Here is a 26,899-nt window from a genome sequence, read left to right on the forward strand (position 1 = left end):
TTTGGGATTGTTGTGATGGGAGGACGCGGCCATCTTGGTTCAGTGCTGTTCCACTGTCCAGGACGACGAACGACGTAACGTTAAACCGAGCGAGCTAATGTTAGCTAGCTTGTCGGAGAGATTAACTATAATCTTAATGTCGCTGTCTGGCGTTAACGTTACTACGATTCACACACTCCATTCTGTTCGGCTACCGAGTGTGTGAGAATGGCTACATACTCTTTTTGGCGCTTATAGGACCGAAGTGGGCGACGGCGTTGCAGCAGATCCTCTGTATATTTTTTATTTTCTGAATAGAGTTACTATGAATGGAGGATAAATGTTGCCAAAGGCTGACAGCAGCAGTTTCGTCCTCCTCTCTCTTCTCTTCGTCCTCACGTTAACGGACCCGCCACGGACAGGTAAATCAATGTCGTCAACAAACTCGACTTGTTTCCCTTTTGCATGCATTTCCCAGGAACTCCACTTAAAACGGGAAGAAAGATTTGAGATTTGAAGAAGCTGCAGACCGCTAAGGCCCGCAGGTTGAACCGGGGGACTCAATTTCCTTTTAAACCTTTGGCACGTTAATTCTGGTCGGTGCGGCTCCTGCTGGTGTCGGTAACGGAGTGGTGAACACAAAGCTGGGTAAAGTAACCTTCAGTTGGTAGCTAATCATCATAAAGCAACCATCAATCAGTCACTATAAACAACGGCCAACAGTGTATCAAGGAAAACGTCAGTTTATTTGTGTGCTCTGTTTCAAGCGACTGTTACCCACAACAACTTCAGTTTGTTGCTACTTTTAACGATTTACACCGAAAAAAAATCATAAGGATGACTAATCCTAACCCTATAAGGTATATAAAGACGTGGGTCCAACAGTCACGGTGGGTTCACCCCCCACTATATCTGGTAGCTTCTTTTAGCCGTGTTCCTCCAGTTTGAAACGCATGTCAGAGATTCATGCCCCTGCATCAAAAGCCTGCTTCTCGTTGACTCATCTATTACTGCATAAACCAAGCTGGTTTGGTAACATCGAAATAGCAGTGCCATTCTTTAAAGACCACACAAGCGCCCTGAACCACGTTTCTGTGATTTGTGGCCTAGATAGGTCGAGCTAGAAAGGTGTTTTCTTTATCCCCAGGGGAAGATTGTGCTGTCACAGCTGCATCTAGCACACTTGAGACATGATGCATGATTTAACAACACCCTGGGATAGTTTCTTACATATGTTTTTAAAAAAATAAAAATGCCTGTTTGCTTTCATACGCAGTTATCAGTCCTATTAGCATTTCCACTAATGATACTGTAGCTAACAGCAGTTGCAGGGTGAAATCTTCCAGTGTTGCTCAACGCACACACACAAAATCCAGTGTTTCCTTGCAGCAAACAATGAAATGATTTGAGATGAGTAATCTCAGTTGAAAGGACGCCTGTATCAGGCCCAGATGCAAATGCACGCATAGCCCTTCTTTGGAATACCTTTCAGCATCAAGAAGAAAATACATATCAATATTTTGCCTACTGAGATCTTCTCAAATGCTTGGATGGGAGAAACTCTAGCCAAGTTGTTTTGCTCAAGCCAAGTGGGTGACTCCCACCAAGAGAAAAAAAAAATAATACAGAAAATGCTCCCTTTGCTGTTACCATGTGGAGATTTGGTACTGGGCAAGATGTCAAGTTCATATTAAGAGGCTTCTTCTGGTTTATTATGTGCTTGCCTTTAGGCACACACATTTTATTCTCTTGTATGATGATTATTCCACCAAATTTCAGTGCGTAACTCCACCCACAGTTTTGGCGTTATCCCCATACACCAAACACGGAAAACGTGCAGGCCAATTGCGAGAAGTGTGCTATTACTTTTCTAAGCATTCTGACTTACCATTTTTTGCAAGTCCGTTTAAAAAGCGATTTTTTGCCTTGTACAAATTAATTGGTGAATTCATGCCAGGCTCTATGTTGCACTCATTTTGTGCTACAGGCACGCACAAAATACAAAAAGCATGTGCCTTGTCTAGGACAAGTGGGAGATCTGTTTTCTAAGTGGTTCAGTTTGCCGATTTTTTTTTTTTTTTTTTTTTTTTTGGCAATTGCAGTTTAAGTGTGATTATGTGGGAATGTTCAGAAGAGGTAGTTAGAAAGCAGGTCCCCTCTCACTGACTTAGGCAGGGCTAGAGATACACACGCGGCTCCGTATGTCTCCTTCTCTGACTCGGTGGCCACTAGCACCGCTGCCTCTACATCTCAGCAATCACCCCATACATCTTAACAAGTGCCTAGCAACCACCTAGCAACGCCTAAGTAGCCATCAGGAACACCTTTGCAATCACCTAGCAGCACTCAGCAACCACCCAGATCACCCTAGCAATCACTTTGAGGACCCTAGCAACCGCCCTGAACACCCTAGCAACCACCTTACAACTCCCAAGCAAACATCAGGAAAACCATAGCAACACCCTATCAACCAGCCAGAACACCATAGCAACAATTTAGCAAAATAGTAAATCTAAAACACGTGTCAAACTGGTGCCATGGAGGGCTAAGAGGCTCCAAGTTTTGGATGGCAGTGGCTACTGAGAAGTACAACCGGTAGCAAAAAACATAATATATGAATTCTGGCAGAGCTCTGTCTTTTACTGAATACTTATCATGTCAAACAGATACATGCAAAACAGCGGGGAGAGACATAGCTAGGTTCCCCTGTATCCCCAACCAGCCCAAAACACACTGACATACACACACTATATAAATCCCCCAACATCTACCATTGGCAACACAAGAATGGGTGGTGTCCACAACTACTACATACATTATTTACAGGAGGTACTCTTTACCATTACACCCTTCTCCCAAAGACCATATAAACATATTTAGGCTACGTTTTACTCACACTAATTTACTATATCTTTTAACAGTCAAACAATAATCCAACATAACCCAGCTCATTTCCAGTTTACCCCTTTTCTTCAGTCCACTTGGTTTTCCCCAGTGAGGCTGATTTAACACACCAGGGCCGCATCAGCAACACTGGGTGCACCAGTGGCTCACCGGTAAAGAGTGTGCACCATGCACCAGGGCTTAGTCCCGATCACAGCGACCGGGGTTCGAATCCGACCTCAGATCCTTTGCTGCATGTCATCCCCCCTCTTTCCCCTGCCCTTCCTATCTATCTCTACTGTAACTGTGAAATAAAGCAGAAAATGCCGACAAAATAATAATAATAAAAAAGAAAACATCTGGAAATAAACCCAATTAATGTATCAGTGCACGAAATAGGATCCATCTTTAGCAGATTAACACATAAAAAAAACTACACCATAACTTATCTTAATAATTGATATCCGAGTGCATGTATGTATCTGGGAGTGTGTGTATAGGAACTGTGCACCTGTTTAGTGAGGGGATGCCTGCAGCTCCCTCACATTTCCCTCCCCTTCAGAGGGCTTGCAGTTCTTGCTGTGAGACAGGAAGTCACTGTGTTCTGCTTCCCTGACACGTGGTGAATGCAGAACTAGTAGGGCTGCAGGGACAGAAACCATCTTTTGACGTGGCTGTTAGTGTCTTTCCCTGACTACGTTTACATGCACACCATATTCAGGTTCGGAATTATTCGGAAATTTCTCCAACCGGAATATGACCTTAATCGGGTTCGGTGCGTGTTTACATGACATGTGCGCAACCAGAATATTGCGAATATTCCGGTTAATACAGGAATAAGGTGTGCATGTAAACGTGCTCATTGACTTTAGCCACTGTAGCGCTCTGTGTTTGGTTTCAAGTGTGAACTCCCTTCCCAGCAGATAATACTTGAAAGAGTCAATTGCCCACTTGATGGCCAAGCACTCTAGCTCCACGGCCAAGTATCTGGTGTCCCGGGGGAAAAGTTTACTACTGATGTAGGCCGCCAGTTTCTTGCCCTCTCCTTCCCCTTGCAGAAGCACCCCACTGATCCCTCTGTGGGATGCATCTGTCTGCACAGGCTCCTGGCACAGACCCTCTTTCAAGTCCTGGAACACCCTCTCCTGTTCCTCTCTCCAGACAGTCTTGGTCTTGGCTCTATTGGTGAGATCAGACAGTGGTGCAGCTCTGGCAGAGAAGTCCCTGATGAACTACCAATACCACCCCACCAAGCCCAGAAAGGGTTTGATCTGCCTCCCTGTGGTTGGTAACCAAGCACACTTCTTGGGGTTGATTGTCATGCCAGCCTGCTTAACCATCTGTAGAACCTCCTTCAGATGGGTGAGATGCTCCTGCCACGAGATGACCTTGTTCATCAGCCTCGGAAATGTATAAGCACCAAATTCAGATTGTGCATTTACCTTTCTGAAGTCAATGCAGAAACGGATGCTTCCATCCTTCTTGATTACCAGCACTACTGGGTCGCTCCACTTGCTGGTGGATGGCTCTATCACGCCCAGCTCCAGAGAGCTTGTAGGTGTACGCTCACCCTCCACATCATTGTCCTCTTTCACAGCCCAGACATGCAACTGCTGACAGGGTGGAGGTTCCAGGGTCTTCCACTCCTTCAGCAGACTGATGTGAAATGTCTTCCTTGGGTTTCCTTTCTTGGACATCTCAATTTTATAGGTGTTAGAGCTCAGCTCCTTGACAGTGGTGTATGGACCCTACCATTTTGCCAGCAACTTGTTCTCAGCTGTTGGTAGAAGCAAAAGTACCTGCTGACCTGGTGCAAAGGACCTCTCTCTGGTAGACTTGCACAGGTTTGCTGGCCACACTGCACTCTCCATCTACTTCATCACCATCTTTGTTGCTTCCTCCATCTTCTCTCTCATCCTTAGGACATAGGTGAGCACACTGGTTTAGGCTCTGCCCTTTTTTGCTGACCCAGGACTGACCCGTTGGAATGTTGTGGCCCAGCTTCAGCAACTGTTCCCTGTGAACTTGGGGTACAACTATCCTCTCTGTCACAAACTTCCCAGATTTATGATAAAGCAAGCTCTCCCTGAGGATATAGCCTTCCTGTCAGAGTCTCTGGCTGCTTCACTGTCTTCCACTGAAACTGCTTGCTTAAAGGCACCCTGTAGTGACTCATCCTGCTTTGGCAACTGCTTGAAATCACAAGGCAAGTTAGCAAGTCTTAATAATTGATATCTGAGTCCATGTATGTATATTGAAGTGTGTGTGTGTATGTGTGTGTATAGGTACTGTGCGCCTGTTTAGTGAAGGGAAATAGCATGAAATAGCATGCTCAAGAATAGGAAGACACATACATTTTGATGGAGTTAAAAAAAAAAAACTACATCTTTGGAAAATGGCTACCCAACAGAGCTACAGTGGCAGCCAATGTGTCTGTATACCAATTTTTTTTATTATTATTATTTTTTTTAAAGATGACTTTTTTGGCATTTCTGCTTAATTGGTCAATGGCCGTAGTAAGAGACAAGATAGGCAGGGGAGAGAGGAGGGATGATATGCAGCAAGAGGCCTGGGCTGAAATCAAACCCAAGCTGCTGTGCTATGGACTCTGCCTTGAAATGTGGTACGTGCTCTACCAGGTGAGCCCCCAAAGATGATGTATTTTTAACCATGTGTCACAGAGATTCCTCAGGTTGTCATTCCAGCCAAAGACTGCATCAGGTTATTTACTGATAAACATTCAGCCAGAGGAAGACAAACCAATCAGCAAAACTACTGCTGTAGTAGGGCTGGGCGATATGGACCAAAAGTCATACCCCGATATATTTTGGCTGAATATCGATATACGATATATATCCCGATATTTTTTCCGCAATGTGAGAGCAAATGTTCAGAGCCAAATATGACATGACGGGGCTGGAGCTTTTTTGGGTTGTGGATGGCTTGTGGCTGGGGCTTCTGCAGTGTTCCTGGTAGTATCTGGGGGGCAGGAGCTGCTACAGGAACGTCCTCTCGCTCGGCCCTCTCACCTGCCGTGTCTCCACTGAGAGGGCCGAGTAGGAGGAAGGTTCCTGTAAAGTTACCGGGCGGTTGCGCGACCATGACCGGGGCATCAAAATGCGTGTTGTTAAAAAAGCCTGTTGTTAGCGTTAGCTAACGTCCGGTAAAACTAACGTTAGCGCCCCTAAAAATGCTGGTTAAAAGTGTGTTGTTAGTGTTAGCTAACGTTAGCTAGCACGTTAGCGTTAGCTTGGTAGTGTTGGCCGTGTTGCTAGGGACGCCTAGCGCCCGGCTGTTTGCTTTCTGTTGACACCACATCGCGCCGAGAGTAAATCCCAAGCCCCACCCGGGGGTTTTTCGGGGCTGCTCAGAGTCCCTACCCCGAGGCAGGGCCGTTTTTAGCCCCTGTAAAAGTTCAGGAACTCTCTCCTTCGGGGTAGTTTCTGCCGTGGAGACACGCGACAACGGCCCCAGCGCCATGAAATTACTCCGAGAGTGCCGGAGTGTTTGTTCCTGCCCCGCCCCTCCTCTGTGCACGACAGACTGATTCTCTGCGCAGAGCAGCGCAGAGAGCTCCGGGTCAGCAGCGCAGCAGAGCAAGGATCACAGCGCAAATTTGAACTATATCGATATATGCGATATAGTCTGATTCCATATCACATTTAAAAATATATCGATATGATTTTTATATCGATATATCGCCCAGCCCTATGCTGTAGTTTCTAGAACTAAAACCTGCAGACACTCGACCCTCTATGGCATATGATTCAGTACCCCTGCCATAGACCATGAAAAATACAAATACGTCCCCATTGGGCTGCTGCACATGCACACACACACAAAGCTCAACACATGTAAGAGGTGATGCTCGAAAAAGATAAAAGAGAGGCAGCAGTGATTAATACTTCTTCCTCATGGCAGTGATGTCTGGGGCCGCTTATTTAAGCTCACCTACACAACCTGCGATATAAACCCAACAGGACAGCTGCATCCTGAGTTCTGTGGATAGTCTGTTGGGAAGCAAATTTGAATATAACCACAAGCGGCAATGACAGGGTCCACGCCTTTAGATGAATGATATCAAATTAGAATCTCAGGAGGAGTGGAAGAAGAATAAGAATGGATGGTTGCTTGTTTGTTGATAGGCAGTTGCCACATGTATATGACTAAGTGCTGCTGAAAGCTAATTGGCTGATGGTGGCAATATTTTTTTGGAGTATGAGGACATCCCGTCAGAGATCATAAATGAAAGCATGTAAAATTTCAAATGAATAGGATTAACACTTCATGAGTTATGGCCATTTAAACTTGTCATGGTCACTCAGACATCATATTTACACATCTACATGACGTGGTTACAAAAGCAAAAGCTGTTCAAGAGATATGACATTTTTTAGTAATATATCAAAATTTGAAGGAGGAGGAGCAAAAAAACAACAGATTTGGCTAAAATTCAAACAAGTGGAAAACTCTCAAGGCACACATGAGCGCAGCTCATATGAATGGATTTGCCTGGACCCACAGAGCCCAGGAAGGAAAGAATTTTGTTTCTTAGATGATTCAGAGGCTATAGGCCAAAATGTAAAATTTGTTATTCAATCAGTATAACTTTTTTTGTCAAAGTAGTGGGTGAGATTTCCAACCTGTCTGCCAGGTTTGGGAACTGAAGCTGTTATAGGCTAGTTTCTGAGACCCAGATACATATAGGGCACAATAATAAGAAAAAAATCCTTAAATATATAATAGGGTTCCAGCTTTGCTGCTTGGACTCCAAAAAAATAGGTAGCGGTGGGAGTCACTGGGTAACTCAAAATACAATATTATCGCAATATTTTATGCACGATAATGGTATGGTATCACCATACAGGTGATTCTGTGATATGCTCTATATTGTTAGGTAATCAGCTGTGATGTGACAATATCTGTAACTGAAGAAGAAAAAAATACCATTGTAATTACCTTTACCATATTTGTCAGTGTTTTAATCTGCACAGTGACTGCAACATGTACATGACAGAACAGCTCCAGTTCAAATATCTGAAGGCAGGGAACAAGCATACCTCATAGGACCTTTAATGTGCATCTGTGCAAATGAAGTTGAAACTTAATTTTCAACATGGAGCCGTTTGTTTAAACTGGTCACTTTGAAACCAGTGAAATGCAAGACTTGGTTTGATGTTCATTTCAACACAAAATACAATATTTAGGCATTTCAGTTGAATGTTTTGTCAGCAGCAGAAATGTGGACAGATAGGTTTTAAGGTTATCTGTACCCCTGGCTATTTCTGCTGTGTGATTGCATTTTTGCTTTTTCTGTGTACAGGTGGTTGTTTTTTATTGCATTTTTCTTCAATGATTGAGGAAACAGATTGCAAGTATTGTTTTACTGAAACTGAAAAACACTTTGTCATCACTTTTGTCATAAATTTTATTGTGATAATATCAAGATTGTTTTATCTCCCATCTCTAGTGTGACTTTGGTGATAGCAGAATTCTGAAATGTGAGAGTAACATTTCGAACAGACAATGGAAATTAAGCGTATAGGGGAAAAAAACATTTCTTGTTCCACTCATTATAATTTAATTTCCATAAAATGGCAACATCCACAAATAAAGTATGAAATTACATATTAAGTGAAAGAGGTTTCAACAAAACTCTTCAGTGATGATATCCTGTAGTTTTTATGACATGTAGCAACAAATAATAACACCTACTTTGTAACTGTATTTAGAGGAGTCCAGCATTGTGGACACATAGGAAAATATTTTTGAACGACCGAATTGAATAGTGTGTGATTCCTCATTTTTATGGATCACACCAAGCTTTGCTTCCTCATGTAATGTGAACAGTTTCCTAATGAGATGGCAAGCACCCCGGCCTATATTGAAAGACAAAAAGCACCCATGTTTTGTTTCTTTTTCTTGCATCAAAATGTATGGCCATACATTAAGCATTTAGTTCTTGGTTATATGTTGCCACATGCAGAATTTGGCTTGTAAACAAAGGCTTGCTAAAAACTTGGAACAGGCATGACATGGAGGGCGACATTTATAAAATAATGCCCCTGTAGCCATCGTAGAACCTGCAGCCAAACATGGTGCAGTGTGTTTACAAGGCCCAGTCCAGATTATTCATCATGCTTTTAGCCTAGATAGGACCAAGACTGGCCAAGGGTCAGGGTTAGTTCTTGTTATTGCTCCATTACTGCATTTTCAAAATGGCACTGAATGGCTAAAGGGGGGAGCTATAATGTTTGCTAAATTGTTTGTCTGTGTGGTGTGCAATATCTCAGACACTGCTGGTCAGATTTTGACATATCTTGGGGGCATGATGTATCTCACTGCTGTGTTTGGGGATTTGGCATCTTAGGAGCGCCCCCTTGGTGGCCAAAGGGGGGCACTTCAATGTTATTTAAATTGCGTGTTGTGTGATATCCCAGAAACTGGTGGTCAGATATTGACATAAGCATCAGGAGAAGATGTATGGAAAACATCTCACCACTGTGATTCAGGATTTTGAATCTCAGGAACGTTTACTGCTTTTGTCTTACTGGTTATGTAAAGGATATGAAGGTTCACTTTTAAGTCAAAATTTTGAGTTTTCACTGTTTCAAGGCCAAAAAATACCTTTGAACTTATACTTTGTAACCATATCAGTTCTAAAAAGGACAACTATCCTGTATACATTCATGGAGTTCATTAACATCCATAATCATTTCTAACAAATTTAGGCTGCACAGTTTTCAATGTCTTATTCATCAGGTTGTCATGCATTAATGCTCAATGGGATCCATAACAAAAATGAAGTCTCAGCTGAGGCTGGGCTGTAATGCATCTCAGTCCACCCAGCATTATTTATTGTTTGCTGTGCTAGATGTCTTGTGAAGTCAGCCATATACTTTGTAGTTGTTCAAGCCATATGCCCACATTTGCTTTATTGTTTAAAATAAAGTGTGTTGTTTTAAAATAAAGGTCAACCATAGCCCACTGTAGGTTGTGGCCTCATCAAAGCCTAAAAGCTTGAATTGTTGGGATTAATGTCAGCTAAGGTGGTTGGTACACAGATGGAACAACAATCACAGTCTTGAAATAGCTTTGACCCAAGAGTTAGGCCTGCTTTCTTGGCAAAACTAGAGCTGCCATATTTGACGCATGAGTGGGTGGTCCAGGGCCATCATAGGTAAACATGACCACCTGTATTCAAAGAACAGATGGTTTAATGTATCCACAATTGGGCAAGCAACTGGTGAGTGATCTGTGAAATGTTGACAGTACAAAGACTGAATCCCTTGGTAGCCATACTGAGCAGTGCAGAGAGGCCAAATGTCCTTTTTTATCACCCTGCTTTCACTCAATACAGGTCTGAGTGCAGTTAAAGATTCCTAAAACAGGAGTTAATAAGATGAAGGATAGTTCATCGTATTGTTTCTATTTGTTTCAGGTCCGCGGCTAGCTCTGGCAAGATTATTGTCAGGTAAGCAGTATGTCTTGTAGTGTAGTGGCTCTCTGATGTTTTTGTTAGAATAAATGCCATCCCTCAGTTTGAACCACTGCTGACCGTAACTGTTCTTGTAACAGAGGGAACTAATGAAAACTCTGTCAAAAGATATTCATTGAAACAGCTGTTTCATCATCTTTATATCTTTTCATTTATCAGCTCTCATTACAGTAAAAAGACGTCTCTGTGGTTTTAAAACCAGTTTCAGACTGGTCAGTCTGTAGCATATTAACTATGTATTTCTTCCAACATGCATTCCACTGATATTTGTCTGTTTTCATTTATGAAAAATGTGTCACTGAGGTCTAGTCATAATTTAGCTTCTTTAAGACAAATGTGTTAGCCATTTGTGGTGAAACAGCCATGGGGTCATTTTTTGCTATGCTTTGTCTTGCTTTTACAAAACTAACTTTTAAAACAAATCATCAAATTTGCTCTTTCATGATCAATATCATTGTCATATCCAATAAATAAATAATATTAGTGGACCCTGTGTGAAACTGCTAATAGATAAGCTCTTCTGTCACACAAATGGCGTAACACAGGCAACTGTAATGCAGTGGCATGTCTTATGTTAATCACATATGGTGTGGAGGCATTGACCCACTTAACACAGACACTGCAACTGAGAGATATAAACAGACAAAAAGCCTACAGGAGGTGTATACATGCCATCTGTGGGTCTGAGCCCAGCTCTTTCCATTTGCTGTTGTAGTCAAACTGTGATTTGTAAGACATGTTTATACATTTTCTTTTATACATTATTTTTCACTTTGAAAGGCCTGGTTCTTGTGACACAACTTAGGAAATGACTTTCTCAGATGGTTTTAGTGTAGTTTTAAAATAACTAGTGTACATGTAGTATAGGCTTATACTGAACAGAAGTGCTACATGGTGAGATCTCTGCCACCAGACAAATGAATTTGAATCCTATGCTCTCTACACACATACATATATATACACACACACACGTACATACATAGACACACACACACTGTTTCAGTGTACAGTGGTCCCTCGTTTATCGCGGGAGTTATGTTCTAAAAATAATCCGCAATAGGCGAAATCCGCGAAGTAGTCAGCTCTATTTTTTACAATTATTCTAGATGTTTTAAGGCTGTAAAACCCCTCACTACACACTTTATACACTTTTCTCAGACAGGCATTAACATTTTCTCACTTTCCCTCTTGTTTAAACTCTCAAAGTTCAAACCTTTGTAGAAAAATAAGTCCAGTATTATAGAATGAAACCAAAGATCAAAAGCTCCCGGCACGGAGGAGATTGATTAACAATGGTCTGCAGTCCCTTAGCCAATCAGGATGCACAACACAATGCGCTGTAAAAAAAAAAAAAAAAGCATGCAAAATTGCACTAAAAAAATCCGCGAAACTGCGAGGCCGCGAAAGGTGAACCGTGTTATAGCGAGGGACCACTGTATTACAAAATTGCAAGCCACTCAGCCTCTCAAAGACATGATCTCTGATTCCACTCTTGAAAACTTTTGTGATTGTAGCATCCAAGTACGTTGCAGGTGATGAAACTATTAAAAAAAAAAGGGGGGGGGCAATATCTAAGTTTTATCTTTTTTTTCTCTCTCCTTTTATATTGGGTAGCCAGCAGGTCAAAATAGTTTGTTTTTTTTTTCAACAGGTTTTTGTAGCTTTAACCAATATTTTCTCGCTGTTGCTCTCTCAGTATATTGACTTAGTGAACAGGCTATGGTGACAAATTATACTGCAGCACTGAAATACTGAAAGGGCCCACTATCTGCTGAGTAGGGATAGGAATCAAAAATTGCTTCTAAGTTGGAACCGTTTCTACAATTTCAATCCACAGGAATTGTTAAGATATTTTATTTCAGTTCCCGTGATCAATTCCTATTGAACAAATTAAACAAATTTCACTTAAGGCCCGTTTCCACTGCCGGAACTTCGGGGTAATTTTACGGGGCCGTGGCCGTTGTCGCGTGTCTCCACCACTGGAACTACCCCGAAGGTTCCGGAACCTTTACAGGAGCTAAAACGGGCCTTCCTCGGTGTAAAAAAAACTCCTGGGTTTACTCATGACGCGATTACCCCTTTTCCACCAGGGCTGGTTTGGAGCCGGTGCCTGACTTAGCACCAGTTTTTTGGTTTTCCACCACCCAAGCAGGGGCCAAACTGGTGCCAAACTGGTTCCAAACTGGTGCTAGGCAAGCACCGACTCCGAGCAGGGGCTAAACAGGAGCCAGAGAACGAACCGATGACGCGACCCATCACGTCATTGGTGGGCGGGGTTACAAAACAAAACAGGAACTGCGAACGCTATAAACATAAACAATAATCCCTGCGAAGCCGCGGGTTATACTGATTTTACAACGGCATGGAACGCGGCTCAGCAAATTACATTTAAGGATGAGAAGCACCCATTTTATAACCAAACATAGCTGTCATTCGTTCCGATCACGAATCCGACAGGTAGCCGGCAATAATTGTGTTTTTCGCCTCTGTATTGAAATGTAGGCTTGTAAAGACACAAGCAGTATTTGCATCGCTAATAAATCCAGATCCTGCTCCACCCGGGGCCAGAAACTGTATCGGGAAAGCAGCATTATATGCTTGACTGAGACGCGGCTCACGAACATCATCCCCGACTCACTGATCAGTTTCAGCGGCTTCAGGACAGGACGGGCGGACAGAGACAGAGGCGCTGCAGCCGCTGGATTGTATGAGTGTGCAGTTTGATCTGTGTTGAAGTGATGAAGCTGCCGTGACAATGTCATTTCCTGCAAATGATTAATAAAGTATCATTCATTCATTCATTCATGATGGTTATTGTGATTCTGAGCAAGCGTCTCGCGCACCCACGTCATCACGTTTTACGATGACGTCATGACGTGGCTCTGACTTGGCTCCACTTGGCTCTTGGCTGGTGGAAAAGCAAGCTGGTTCTTCGTTGGCACCAGTTAAGCACCGGCTCTAGCACCAGCTCCGAACTAGCACCAGGTTCTCTCTGGTGGAAAAGGGGCAGATGTGATGTCAACAGAAAGCAGGCGTCCCTAGCAACACGGCCAACACTACCAAGCTAACGCTAACGTGCTAGCTAACGTTAAAAACACACTTTTAGCCGGCATTTTTAGGGGCGCTAACGTTAGCTTTAGGGAACATTAGCTAACGCTAACAACACACTTTTTAGCCGGCATTTTTAGGGACGCTAACGTTAGTTTTAGCGGACGTTAGCTAACGCTAACAACAGGCTTTTTTAACAACCCGCATTTTGATGCTCCGGTCATGGTCATGCAACCGCCCGGTAACTTTACAGGAACCTTCCTCCTACTCGGCCCTCTCAGTGGAGACACGGCAGGTGAGAGGGCTGAGTGAGAGGACGTTCCTGTAGCAGCTCCTGCCCCCAAATACTACCAGGAACATTTTGGTGGAAACGGGCCTTTAGTTTCAGTTCCCGTAGCGGCTAGCGGAGTATCCACCTGCAAGAGTTGGGTGGGTTGAATCGTGGACTGCAGCAGCCGCCGCTCAAATGTGTTATTGTATTATTTGACTGTGAAAAATGCTGGGTCAACAGCACAGGGCAACACCTGTGCTGAGCTCATTTGATGTAAGGGAGGATGACCCACTAACATATCTAAACACCTTCACCTGCATGGTGTACAAATCAACAAGTGTACCGTGTTGGATGTGTTGTGTCGGTCTCCCTCTCCTGCCTCGCCCCCCTCCCTCTCTCCTGAGCTAAATACAACCAGCACCTCATCACAGTCGAGTAAAGGTGTGAGTTTTGTATATTTATGTTACATTATGTTATTTGGTTTGGGTTTGATTGCAGTTACACAAGTGCACGAAGCACCATGCACAGACATTCCTACTTCTCTCTCATTAACACCCACATGAGCTGCAAAAATGAGTTGGTTTTGCCGTGTTATCATTTCAGTGGCCCACAGGAATGGATTTATTATCAAATCATTCATCCTTAATGACAAAAACCAAATTGAACTGTATGCAACAATACATTCATTTTATTTTTATTATTCTTTTTTATTATGTTTTTTTGTGTGAAATAAACAAGTGACCTATTTTGACTCTGCCCCCTCAAAGAACTGGAATCAGGAATTGTTAAGAACCAGAATCAAAAAGCAGAATCAGAATTGTTAAATTCCAACCGTGCTGCTGACTGTAAAACTGTGACTTGCTATGTGCTCAAAACAAGGGTTGATGCATCTTTTTTCGCTTGATCAGTTTATCAGTTACAAACACAACTTTTCAATCTATAAATTTACATTCAGTCATCATCTGTCAGGTGAGCATAACCATGAAAACAGTTGTCCACGTCTCTGACCTGCAATGAGTTGTTCTAGTTGACATAAGGTGTTTTCATATGTCTGCAAACTCTCTGTTGTATTTCAGAGCAGCGCTGCAGCCCTGGGCAGTTTGCCTGCCGCAGTGGGAAGATGCAGTGTATCCCAATGTCCTGGCAGTGTGACGGCTGGACAGCATGTGAGGACAAGAGTGATGAGATGGACTGCCCCCGTGAGTACAGCTCATTTAAGCCTTTTTACACCTCGGTGTCTCAGTCACCCACCGCCCAGAACATGATTGATTGACTGGGAAAAATAGCAGCATATAGAGGGTTGTATAGTAAGTAGGGAGAGGGACTTGAATTTGCAGCTAACACTTAAAGGACAATACCAGTGATTTTGAATGTTTTTTCCCCTTTCCCTGGAGACTGTTTTCCAACGGAGAGACTGTTTGACTTCATTTCAAGTGCTCAAAACACAACAGTGCTGCTGCTTTTAGGAAAACTAATGTAGACAATTGTTGGCATGAGGAAAGTGTGAAGTCGCTGAAAGTTCATTTTCATATTGTGCCAGAATGAGTGGAATCAGATGGTTGAATAAAAGGTAGGAGAACTTATATTTGAGTTCTAAAATATGACTGCCTACTTCAGGAGATTAGCAGAAAAAATAAATAAAGAAATGTGTATGTATGTATATATATATATATATATATATATATATACACATTTGTGTGTGTTTGTGTGTATGTTTTGAAGCCATCAGAGCATCCAGTTGTTATGGTACCGCTTTATCCACAGCAGTGGGTCAAAGATTGTAGGAATGAGAGCCCAGGACAGTTTCAGAGAGCGACCAAGCTGATTCAGAGTAGCTGCTTCCCTGGTTTCATGATCTCTTAGTCACTACGTAGATGGTGCAGTGGTAAGCTGTTGACTAAAATCCCAAATCCGCCCCCCCCCCCCCAACCCCTCCACCCCCTTTTTTTTTTTTTTTTTTTTTTTTTTAAATCTAGAGAGACCTTATCCCCAGATCTCTGACTGCATAATGGGAATTATTGAAAGGATTGAGTACACCATGTGACCTCCATACAGCAGGAGTTCTGCTGGCGTTATTTGGTTTATGTGACTGTTTTGGCTTGGGGTCTTGGGGGGTCCAGGACATGAAAGAGTTTGAAAGCCCCTGTCCTGAAGCATTCTGTGAACAGCTGAGGCAGGGCAAATTGTCCAGCCTTTGATTACATGACATAAAATCTGGTCTATGCTCACAGATTTGTTCTGACATCAGGTGATTTCAGTTTCCTGAGAAAGAGGAGTGCTGCTTGTCTTATATAGAAACAGGGCTCTTCAGTCTACAGTCCATGTTTTGCTCTGGGTGGACTGTCCAATCCAAAAAGAAACTCTATCTCCACTGTTTATGCATTAATAAAGACAGGCTTCACTTCTGCTTTCCTCTTCTGGAAATTTGTGTCAACTTCCTTGATTTTTGTATTTTTTTGTATTTTTGAGGTGTAGATGGATGTCACAACACACTGACAAATGATCAAGTGTCGTGCATCTGACCCAAAACAACCCACACCAGCAGAGACATTATAAACCTTCTGGAGGTGACATAGAGTTTCATTACACTACAGTCAGCAATGTACAATGAAAATAAGAGGGGAGGGAGTTTTGTACCTGAAAAAGCTGCAGCATTAGTCAGTGTGATAATTTACTGTCATCTGATTTATTATTACTATTTATTATTCAGTTTAGGGAAGTCACTACTGTAAATGAATGACAGTTTGTATCTATCTGTGCTTTAGAGCCAAGCATGATTGATCGTATAATAACTACATGGGAATATTTAGCTTATTGAAAATGCAGCCCGTTTATGTCTGTTTTTAACAAACACACTGAAACACTTGCACTGGCCAGACACGGTCGCAAATAAGCAGCACTGGCAATATCCCACTCCATGTTAAGCTGCAGGCTTTCTTAATTCTGCCAGGCTATCAGACATGAGGAAGAGGTTTATGCAATTAGCTTATAGAATGGATAGCCACAGGATGCAGTCTGACAGCACCAGGATATGAATTACATCACAGGCTTTTAATGGAGTTTACAGATATAAATTAATATGTACACCAATAAAGTGCTCAAGTTTTGATTTCAATCAGTGTGATGAATTAAAATATTACCTAAAACAAGGTTACACACCCCATGAAATGGACTCACTTTCTTGATTTTATGTAGTTCCTGTTGAAATGAGATGTGTGGGCTGGACGCAGGACTGGCACATTCACAAGTGAAAACCAGCAGGACATCAGTATGGGAGAGAAACACTCTCCCATACAATCTTTAAAAATTTGTGAAGGTTTTATTGGTTGAAATTTTAATTTACGCCTACTAGTGCAGGATAGTGTCACTTTTTACAATACTGTTTTACAGGAAGTAGACATCATGTGTGGTCAGTTCATGGGGACTTTTAATAACCAAATAATAAAAAATGATCAAAATAAATAAATAATAACAAAAAAAAAGGTGAGAGGTCCCCATGTTGAGTCTGTGTGTTGTTTTTACAGCTATGAAGGAGGAAAGGTTTCGTTTTGGCAATGGCTTCGATCAGGTGGAGGATGTCATCGGTGTGGCCCAGCCTGTTCGCTTCAATAGTGAGTATCTCACATCACTCTCTCATAGTTTGTTTAGTTGACTAAAAAGTGATGGGTATAGTTAAGGATTCACTTGCTTTTGTTTACCTAGTTTATATGAACCACAGCGTAACTCTCCGCCCCCTCCCGATCTATAGAGAAGTGCCCCAGTGGGTGGCACCACTATGAGAAGACTGCCAGCTGCTACAAAGTCTACCTGAGGAATGAGAACTACTGGCAGGCCGTGGATACCTGTCAGAAAGTCAACGGCTCGCTGGCCACCTTCGTCACCAACGAGGAGCTGCAGTTCATCCTGAAGATTGAGGTGGACTTTGACGACAAAGTGTGTGAGCGCAGAGACCAGTGCAAGTGAGTGACATCTGCACACTATTTTTGGTTAAGATGTTTTCAAAGTTGTCTGTCTGAGCCCTGGGCCGGGTTGCACCAATAAGGATTCATTTGATTTAAGATTAGGTCTAATCAGAATTTAGCAAAACCAGGTGTAAAATGAATAAATTAGATTTAAAATGATACAGAACTCTGATGCACTATTAAAAACTAACCCTGGGTTTGTAAATCCAAGGTTAGTGGTTTAAACCAATAGAAAATAATTAGAGTTGCGTTCAGATGCCTTTCACAAACACTTAATTACAAGAAATCTGATGTTGTCCCAGCATTACTGATCTGACATTTAAACATTGAATTTTAATAATTATAAATTATAGTGTTCTTGTAATTTTTGTTTTTTGGTAATGTTGTTGCTAATTTCCAAATAATTTTTCTTTTTTGGTAATTTCATTTATGTGTCTTATTTATTTTTTCACTAACTTTCTAGTTATTTTCAAGTAATGGTATTGGAACATTTTTCTGATTTCCTACTAATTTTCATGTTATTTCTTGATAATTTGCTTATCGCCTTTTTCCCATGTTTTTGAAAGAAATCAAGCCTCTTCAAGGTTAAGTTTAGAGTTAATACCGGATCATAGTTTTGGTGGAGCAGGGATTAAATAATCTAGGTTTAGAGCTAAAAATTAAATTGGTCTAAAAATTTGGTGCAACCCAGCCTAAATGTCTGAAAGGGCATTATTTTGTGTATTGTATTACTGGAATTTAGTGATTTTTTTTTTTTTCTTAAGAGCATTTACAAGTAAATACCATGTGATGTAAGTGGTACCTGTGATGAGGTTGCTGGATGAAGGGATATCACTAGCATCGATATTTAGGTACCAAGTTGATATCAGCCTTTTGAAGATCATATAAATCCCCATGTTTTTATGATCAGTATTGACACAACTTTATCCCGTGTTGAAACATTTAAAGTTATAGTCAGTTAACAGGGCTGTAAATCAAACTGAGAGCACATAATCATATTGTTTTTATTACATCAAGACATTTCATACAGTTCCTGTAATTAAAAATGAGTATTTTGTTGGTTCATGTGTTTAAATACATGAAACATTAGAAACAAATAAGGTTTGTTTGGTTTAATCGTTATACAGAGTTTTGAAATGGAGGGGTGTGTTTCTTGTGTTTGCAATGGTATTGTGAAACATGGAAGTGTATTGGTATTGATAGCAACTGCTTCAGTTCTGGTGTTGTTGACATCCCTGAGAGGGTTAACAAAGTCTCACTGCTGCACAAACCCCATGTTCACACACTTGTGTCTCTATCCACCACTCACTCCACCACTCACTCCACCACTTTTATTTGTCCTCTATTTACACAGGAAATACTTGGCTGAGTATACACACTCTAACTTAATATTATCAAGCCCAGTTCAGCTGAACAAGAGGGAGCCACTCAGTACAGTGTCAGAGTATGAAGGGTCAAACTGATGACCTTTCAGTCACAAGCCCACTTTTTCAAGTTTGTAGCTTCTTGCTTCCCTCTCATGGAGCCTAAATATTTGTCCACTGGAGGCAGGGTGAGTGTTAGTGCTGAGTCATTGGTAGCCTGCCATCTAGTGGCTTCAAAAAGGTTCAACGTGTACTTGATTGTGGTTTAAAATTGCTATATGCAATATGAAATAGCTAATTTGTCACAGTGGAGTAATGCAATATATTGGACAGGAATTTCTAATATGATTTAACTTTCTTAGGTTTTGGGTGGGCTACCAGTATGTGATCACCAATCAAAACCACTCACTAGAGGGCCGCTGGGAGGTTGCATATAAAGGTATTTTAACACTTGATTTTGTCTGTTCTTTACTGAAAATCAGCAGTACCATCTATAAAGTGTTGATTTTAGACATTAAATGATTACTTCTGATACTTTGTCTTTTCACCACCTGCCCTCACTGTAACGTTTGTTCCTCTTGTGTCTCTCAATAGGGTCAATGCAGGTGTTTCTGCCACCAGAGGGCCTCACAAACTTTGGTGAGGCATCTCCCACCCAGGACAATGTTTTCTGTGCCCAGCTGCAGCGCTTTCAGATCAAGAGCATGAATGAGCGCGGCCTTCACAGCTGGCATGCAGAGAACTGCTACAAGAAATTCCCCTTTCTTTGCAAGAGGAGTATGTGCTCATTTCCTCCCTCCATCCAGAATCACTGGGCAGTAATTGATCTTGTGCCATTCTTTTGATAGATTGTGTTAGTTTTTGTCTCAGACCTTTTATTTCCCCAACAGGGCAAACGTGTGTGGACATCAAAGACAATGTTGTGAACGAGGGCTACTACTTCACCCCCAAAGGGGATGACCCTTGTCTGAGCTGCACGTGTCATGATGGTGAGCCAGAGATGTGTGTAGCGGCGCTGTGTGAGCGTCCGCAGGGCTGCCAGCAGTTCCGCAAAGATCCAAAGGAGTGCTGCAAGTTCACCTGTCTAGACCCAGGTACCAGCACATCACACCACTTACAACACTGTGTCACATTAGTCAAATGTTTTTCACTTTTTGCCATACGGACCTCCCTAGAGATAAAGAACCACCACGTTTGACCAGCCCTCGTATCAAAACCGTGAGTATTTATAGAGCCCCGCAAGATGGAGCTTCTCACAAATACACTGCTGTGTAAACAGATTACACAGGAAGTCCTAATGAACTGCTGTTCAATTAACTGGTGCTGTTGTTCAAGGATATCTTACACTCTAGTTGACAAATAGTCAAGTAATTATCTTTAGGATTTTTAAATAAGTTAAAAAAAAAAAAAAAAAAGTATCATTCACTAGACCTGTGTTGAAAAGATCGATCCTCCGATTTTGAATCGATCTTCATTTAAATTCCCATGGATCGATCTGTACACACAAAGATCAATCTTTTAATATATATATATATATATATCAATACTGTTTTTGTGTGGAATATGAACGTATGTCTAGGGAAAATTACATGGAGGGAAGCAAATCTGGGTGGCACAACCTCTCCAGTGGTTGCCACTCCGCTCTATTTTCACTGACTAACAGCGGCACACTGGCTTAGCTTGTCTATTCAGAGAAGAGGTATCACTTTGGCTTTTTTTTTTTTTTTTTTAACTTATCTGTGTTATCACATGCATACTAATGCTCATTTATTGGTAGTGGAATAGTTAGGTCTGTTTGATAAGTAATTTACATTTTTAAAACAAATAATTATTTAACATATTGTTAAATTATTTGAGTCACGCTTACTGGTAAACATCTCCTCCTGCAAGATAATTTATTATGTTATACAACTCATAAACATACACTAACACTACATACCAAGTGTTTGAGCATCATATCTCTTCTGGAATACAAAAGTTGGTCCTAGCCATTTTTGCCAGTCTTACAGCCATTTTAATTATCAATACCTGTATTAATTTGTTGTCAAATGACACAATATAATACAAGTATTAATGTGTTGCATAACTAGACAGGCATGTAATTCAGTAACAGCTCAAAATGCTTTTTAATAAAACTAACCAAATCAATATCGGATCGAATCGAATCGGCAATAACGGATCGAATCGTGATAATCGATTCGGAATCTTGTGATTCGGAATCGAATCGATTCTTGACATTTGAAGGAGCCCATGCATCGCCTTTTATTATAAATATTTGATTTCAACCTGTCAAACACATTCACTTCATTTCTGTTTTCTTTTTGGTTTGTTTGTTTTTTGTTTTGTGTTTTTGCGTATCATTGTTTTATGGTAACTGTATTCTAATTTATTTTATATGTTGTTTTTAGTTGGTTTTATTTTTGATAATTTTTTTTTTTTTTTTTTTTTGACACATCACACATGACACATCCAATCATTGATAATAACACTGGACAAGTCTGTGGCCAGGTTGTGTCAAAATGCTGTGTAGCAGCAATGTACTTACCTGGCGAACCAAGGAAATTTGATTCTAGTGACTTTTTACTTCATATTACAATAACTAAGTTGCATGACATACAGTTTGGATTTGACAAATTGAACTTGCTGGGCAGCTACCAGTCAGTTAACCCACTAACTGATTGGAGTGTGCACAGGAGTCTCCCTGAGCAGAAAGCAGTTTGGGTTTGCAGCATTACACAAAAAAGTACAGTAGAGCCAAATCCATGAAAATATTCCATGTGCACCAAGGCCAGATCAAATTAAGTTTGGACCCAGATCTGAGCAGAAATCCACATAATGTCAGTGTTCTGGCTTAGCTTCCTTTAAGTGCTATATGCAACTGGAATAAAAGGACACCATATCTTTTTTTTCCTAGATGGAAACAGTCTGTTTGACTCCATGGCCAGTGGGATGAGACTCATTGTTAGCTGTATCTCCTCCTTCCTCATCCTCTCCCTGCTGCTCTTCATGGTGCACAGACTCCGTCAGCGGCGACGTGAACGCATCGAGACACTCATTGGAGGAAACTGTGAGTATAAGGCCTGTTGGAGAATTACTCTAACCATTATTTTACCATAAAAATCATTTGGTTGAGTCAGCTATTATGCAAGGAGGCTTTGTCATTGTACAGAGAGCAGGGTTTCTTGTATAATGTTATGTAATGGGCAGCTCAGGTAAAGTGAATTTTCATTTAGAATAATTCTGAATACTGTGGTGCACAAGCTGGAGCTAAAACCTGGTGTTTCTCTTTGAAACAAGATGTAATGTTATCTACTGAAAGCATTGTGGTGAATTACAGTGACTTACCTTTGTTGTGCCTGTGCTCTTATACTGAAAGACTCAAAATAGAGACTCAAAAATAAAGACTCAAAAATAAGCTCAGACTGCTTGAGATGTAGCTTATATACTGAAGAGGTAATTATGTATTTAGCCAACAGAAGTATAGCAGTGGGCTAATGTTTTGACTGAAGTGACATTAGTAGCAAGCTAACCTGTGCCAGCCTCATTGGTTCATATTGGCACCTGAAAAATAAGACGCTGGGCAATATATTGATAATGTATCAACATGGTGATATGAGGCTAGGTGTCCTCTGGGATTTTGGATATTGTGATATCATGATGTCACATAAGTGTTGTCTTTTCCTGCTTTTCAAGGCTGCATGAGCTTACTAAAGTGTTCCATTATCATACCTACATGACTCAAAACTTATATATACATATTTTATTTATTTGGTGTTCATATCACCCAGACCTAATTGGAGCTTGAACAATAAAATTCCAACAACAACCCTGATCCCCACCAATCTTCAGTAGGTGTCTCAGAAAAAGAACAAAAAATCTCTCTTTTAAAAAGTCTTGTGCGCTGCATTGTACTGTCAGAGCTCCTGCTCTATTACATTCTGTGTACTGTAAATCTCATTCTGGTTTGCATGAAGTCTTCTCTCTGCTAATATTTAATTATTTAAAAAAATAATAATAAGAAAGGCAGCATTTTTGGCATGTTTTCTAAAAGCCACTCAGCATGGCTGTTTGACATCATCCTCTGTGTCTTTGTGCTTTCGATGCTCAGTGCACCACTTCAACCTTGGAAGACGAGTCCCGGGCTTTGACTACGGCCCGGATGCTTTCGGCACCGGCCTCACTCCCCTGCACTTGTCTGACGACGGAGAGGGAGGCGCTTTCCACTTCCAAGAGCCTCCTCCACCATATGCCGCTTATAAATACCCCGACATCCAACACCCTGATGACCCCCCGCCTCCATATGAAGCCTCCATCGACCCAGACAGCCTCCTCTACGTGGACCTGGGTAGGCACACGGTGTACTCAGTCACACAGCACTATCATTTCTGCATCCTGTTATGCACAGCAGACGTGCTCTCTTGGAATGCCGCTAAGTGTCTGACTGCTCTTCCTCTCTCGATCCCTGCAGGGCACAACGGGGTTTCAATGATGCCGAGCCAGATGAACGCCGTGGTAGACGGGCTCCAGGCAGACGTCCCGGACAGCTCGTGTCCCGTGCCAGACACGATGCCATCATCTCAGGAGAGGGAAGATTCCATAGATAGCAGCACGCTCCTGGTGGGGCCTGACTCTCCCACGGATGGCCACGCCCCCGACTCCATGCCAGCAGAATGCAGCAGTGGCTCCTCCCTGAGCACTGTGGTATAGGACTGCAGACAGACAGGACGGAGCTGCACTGGGACACACCTGCTGGCTAAGGGAGGTCATGCTGCTCCAGCTGTCACTCTGGGAGGGGGGGGCAGCAGATTGCTCTAGCTTTTAGGGAAGATGTTGGCTGCAATGAAGATAATGTGACAGATAAGGATTCACCTGCAACAGTTTGTACATCTTCGGCTTTATCAGAGGATGGAACAGTGTTTTCCTTGAGGCTTCACGTTGAAAGGAGACACACCCCTTCTCCACGCTGGCCTTTGGAGACAGTAATAGTACGACAGACTGTTTTGGTTTTTGTCTATTTTTTCCTGCCAACTGGTGGAGAAGACACTGGCGTCTGAGGGAGCGGACATGACTCTTTCTGTACAGTGAAGAATAACACTACAAAAAACCGAGAAGGCTGCACTTTTGCTTTTAGTGTTTACTGAGCAAAGCTTTTGAAATGTCTCAGATCTAGCTCTCCAGTCAGGATGCCCTGATGTAAATACCCCCCCCCCACCCAGGTCTTGCCTGTTGAATTTGTTGTACTTGTCTGTCAGAGTCCAACACAAGGCAAATAGTGAGAGAATCGTTCAGGCCAGCTTTCCTTCCTTCTGCTTTTTGTTGGCATCGTACCATTGTTGAAATGGATATAGATATTGGACCTTCAGTTTCCAGGCTACAAATATCGTGCTCATTAGCCCTGCCTGTTGCAATGAGTTTCATTTCTCCCCACTGAAGAAAATGAATCATAACTTCTCTTTCTTAGTCGTCTAAAGCATCAAGCTGTCTTCCAGGTTCATAGAACATATTTGCCGTCAAAAATGTTTTGTACTTTTGAAAGCTGCAGCATTCTTGCAGTAAGGTACGGTTAGTGTTTGTTGCAGCTTCCTCCTCTATCGTGTTTCTTTTTACTAGGTAATGCTGAAACAACATTATATATCAGAGAATGTTCATGAAATGATAAAAGAAACAAACAGTGGATTTTTTTGTAACACTAAATATTTGAGTCAGGTATTGTGTTGCGCTGCTGATCTTTATGACGGCAGGCTGTAAGGCATTGATTGTTCATATCCCATCATAAAACAGTCTGTCAACTCCCCACTGATCAGGTGAAAGTGAAGATGCTTTTCAAGTGTATATTTTTGAGCAGGGATTATATCCCTGAATGAAATTTGAAGTAACCGGCTTATTCGAGGTAAATGTTGAATTTGCCATCAGTAATATACTTTCTATAGCCACATTTTGCAGGGTAGTTGTGTATTTGCTAACTGAACCATGATTAATTCAAAGCTTGGTATTTTGCACGCCCATCCCTTGATTACCATATCCTTTTTTGGGTCATTTGCTTCACTGATATTGCTGAACACTTTTAACCTATCATGCATCGGTAACTGAAAAAGCTGAAAAAGAGAAGAAACTTGTCACATTTGGATGCTGCCCCTAAATCCATGATGCATTGTTTTTTGTGTATGAATCTTCATGCAGTACATCTGTTATTTTAAATTTGACCTCGCTTGCTGAGGCTCATTTGACTATACTGAATATTGTACCTGATTTAGCAGTATACTTTTTCTGTTTCGGTGTTGATAGGTCTGCTACCTTTCTTGTTCATGGAAATGACTTACCATTTCAGAAAGAGAAAATGTAAAAAAGGCAAGGAGAAACCTGTAAATGATATATTTGGAGCGATTTAGACCCCAATATGACAATCCATTTCTTTTTCCTGCTCGTTTCCCTGTGGAGCTAAAAGGCCAAAGGAGTTGAAAGCTTATGTTTCCTGGCCTGTGAAAGCAAAGCACAAAGGCTCCTCGGAGGTTGATCGGCCTGTAGTCAAACGTATAGCGCCCCCCTGCAGTCAGGACCAGCAGTGACGCAGAGCCCACATCACCAACTCGATGGGAATCTAGCATACATCGCCACCAGCATTCAAACTGCTTGTGATCTGCCTTGAGAAAAGCAGCCGTGTGTCTGTCTGTCCAAATGAATGAATGTGTGCACGACTGAGCGTCCTCTGTTTGAATGTATGTAGCATTACATTTTTTTTTTTAATCTTTTTGTGCTGTTCTTTCGGCTTATTTTATTCTTTATTATTATTATTATTATTATTATTTTGTTTTTGGCATTGACAATCCACAGTGGATTATCCAACAAAATGATGTTTTCATAAATTGTGAAAGTAATGTGTGCATGTGTGTATAGGAGACGGTGTTCTGGTTTTGGATTGTATTTTTTGGATCAAGTTGGTTACGTTTTTTTTTTTTGTTTTTTGTTTTTTGTTTTTTCAACCTGGGTTTGGACCTATGATGCATGTTTTTAATCTGCGGGCATGCTTAGAGATTTCTTTTCTTCAAATGGAAACACTTTTGCATTTCAGTTTGTCATTTCGGTTCAGGCACAGTTCTGAGATACTCGGCTCTCGTTTAATATCTCCATTGAAAACTTGCCCACAGCCACAACCCAAACTGCTGCATTTACACTGTAGTTTTGTGATAGACTATGGTGGTGTGACAACAAATTTTATTAGATTTTAAAATGTTTTATGTATAATATGTCAAATGCTACATTTCATTGTCTTTTATTTCATTGCTTTTAAATTGTAAAATGCTTCATTTCATTTGCGGGGTGGGAGTTGGGGGGGTGGGGTATTTTTCTGAGGTAGATGTACATCTAATCAAATGCCAAATAAATTGCACCATGAAGGATAAGTACTGTGTCAGTGGCGGTTGAAAGTATAGTCTGGTAATGAGCTTTGTATGTTGAACCCTATGCACCTCATCAAGTGCGACATTCACTGGCTCTGTGAGTTCTCTGAGGAAATTCCTCAGCCTGCATTGACCAAATGTCAACGAGGATTAAGGTTGGATGTGGGAAATCCCCAACACTAAGACAAGTGTCTGAAGAAATGGAGACTCCTGGAGGTTGTTAGATAAATCCTCTCCACTGCAATCAAAAGGCTGAAATTATTTATAGAAAGTGGATGTACTTCACAATGACTCATAAGGCGGTGACTCCAGCAGATACTGATACCCTTATGGAAACCATTGTTGGTAAATAAAGGGGCTTTGTTCACACGGGCCATGTAGTGACAGAATCACATTAATTCGTTCCTGGATTGGAGAGATGCAACTCTAATGCCATGTAGGCTGGCAGAGTGAAGAGCCATCAGAGACTCTGTGACTTTATGGAGCGTCACTGAGGA

General features: G+C 41.6%; 1 protein-coding gene across 2 annotated transcripts; it reads left to right on the forward strand.

Moving 5' to 3' along the window:
• Positions 1-26,402, forward strand: dgcr2 (DiGeorge syndrome critical region gene 2). 2 transcript variants are annotated; one of them, XM_030065377.1, is made up of 11 exons: positions 1-401; positions 10,304-10,336; positions 14,756-14,878; positions 17,204-17,290; positions 17,428-17,638; positions 19,368-19,444; positions 19,600-19,782; positions 19,896-20,099; positions 21,920-22,072; positions 23,114-23,350; positions 23,474-26,402. In XM_030065377.1, the coding sequence occupies exons 1-11, from the start codon at positions 320-322 to the stop codon at positions 23,710-23,712; spliced, it is 1,629 nt and encodes a 542-aa protein (XP_029921237.1). In that variant the 5' UTR covers positions 1-319; the 3' UTR covers positions 23,713-26,402. The 2 variants fall into 2 exon arrangements, with proteins under 2 accessions (XP_029921237.1, XP_029921238.1); XM_030065378.1 differs by lacking the exon at positions 10,304-10,336.
• Positions 26,403-26,899: the final 497 nt, after the last annotated feature.

This window comes from Myripristis murdjan, chromosome 12 (assembly GCF_902150065.1).
Source record: "Myripristis murdjan chromosome 12, fMyrMur1.1, whole genome shotgun sequence".
NCBI lineage: Eukaryota > Metazoa > Chordata > Actinopteri > Holocentriformes > Holocentridae > Myripristis > Myripristis murdjan.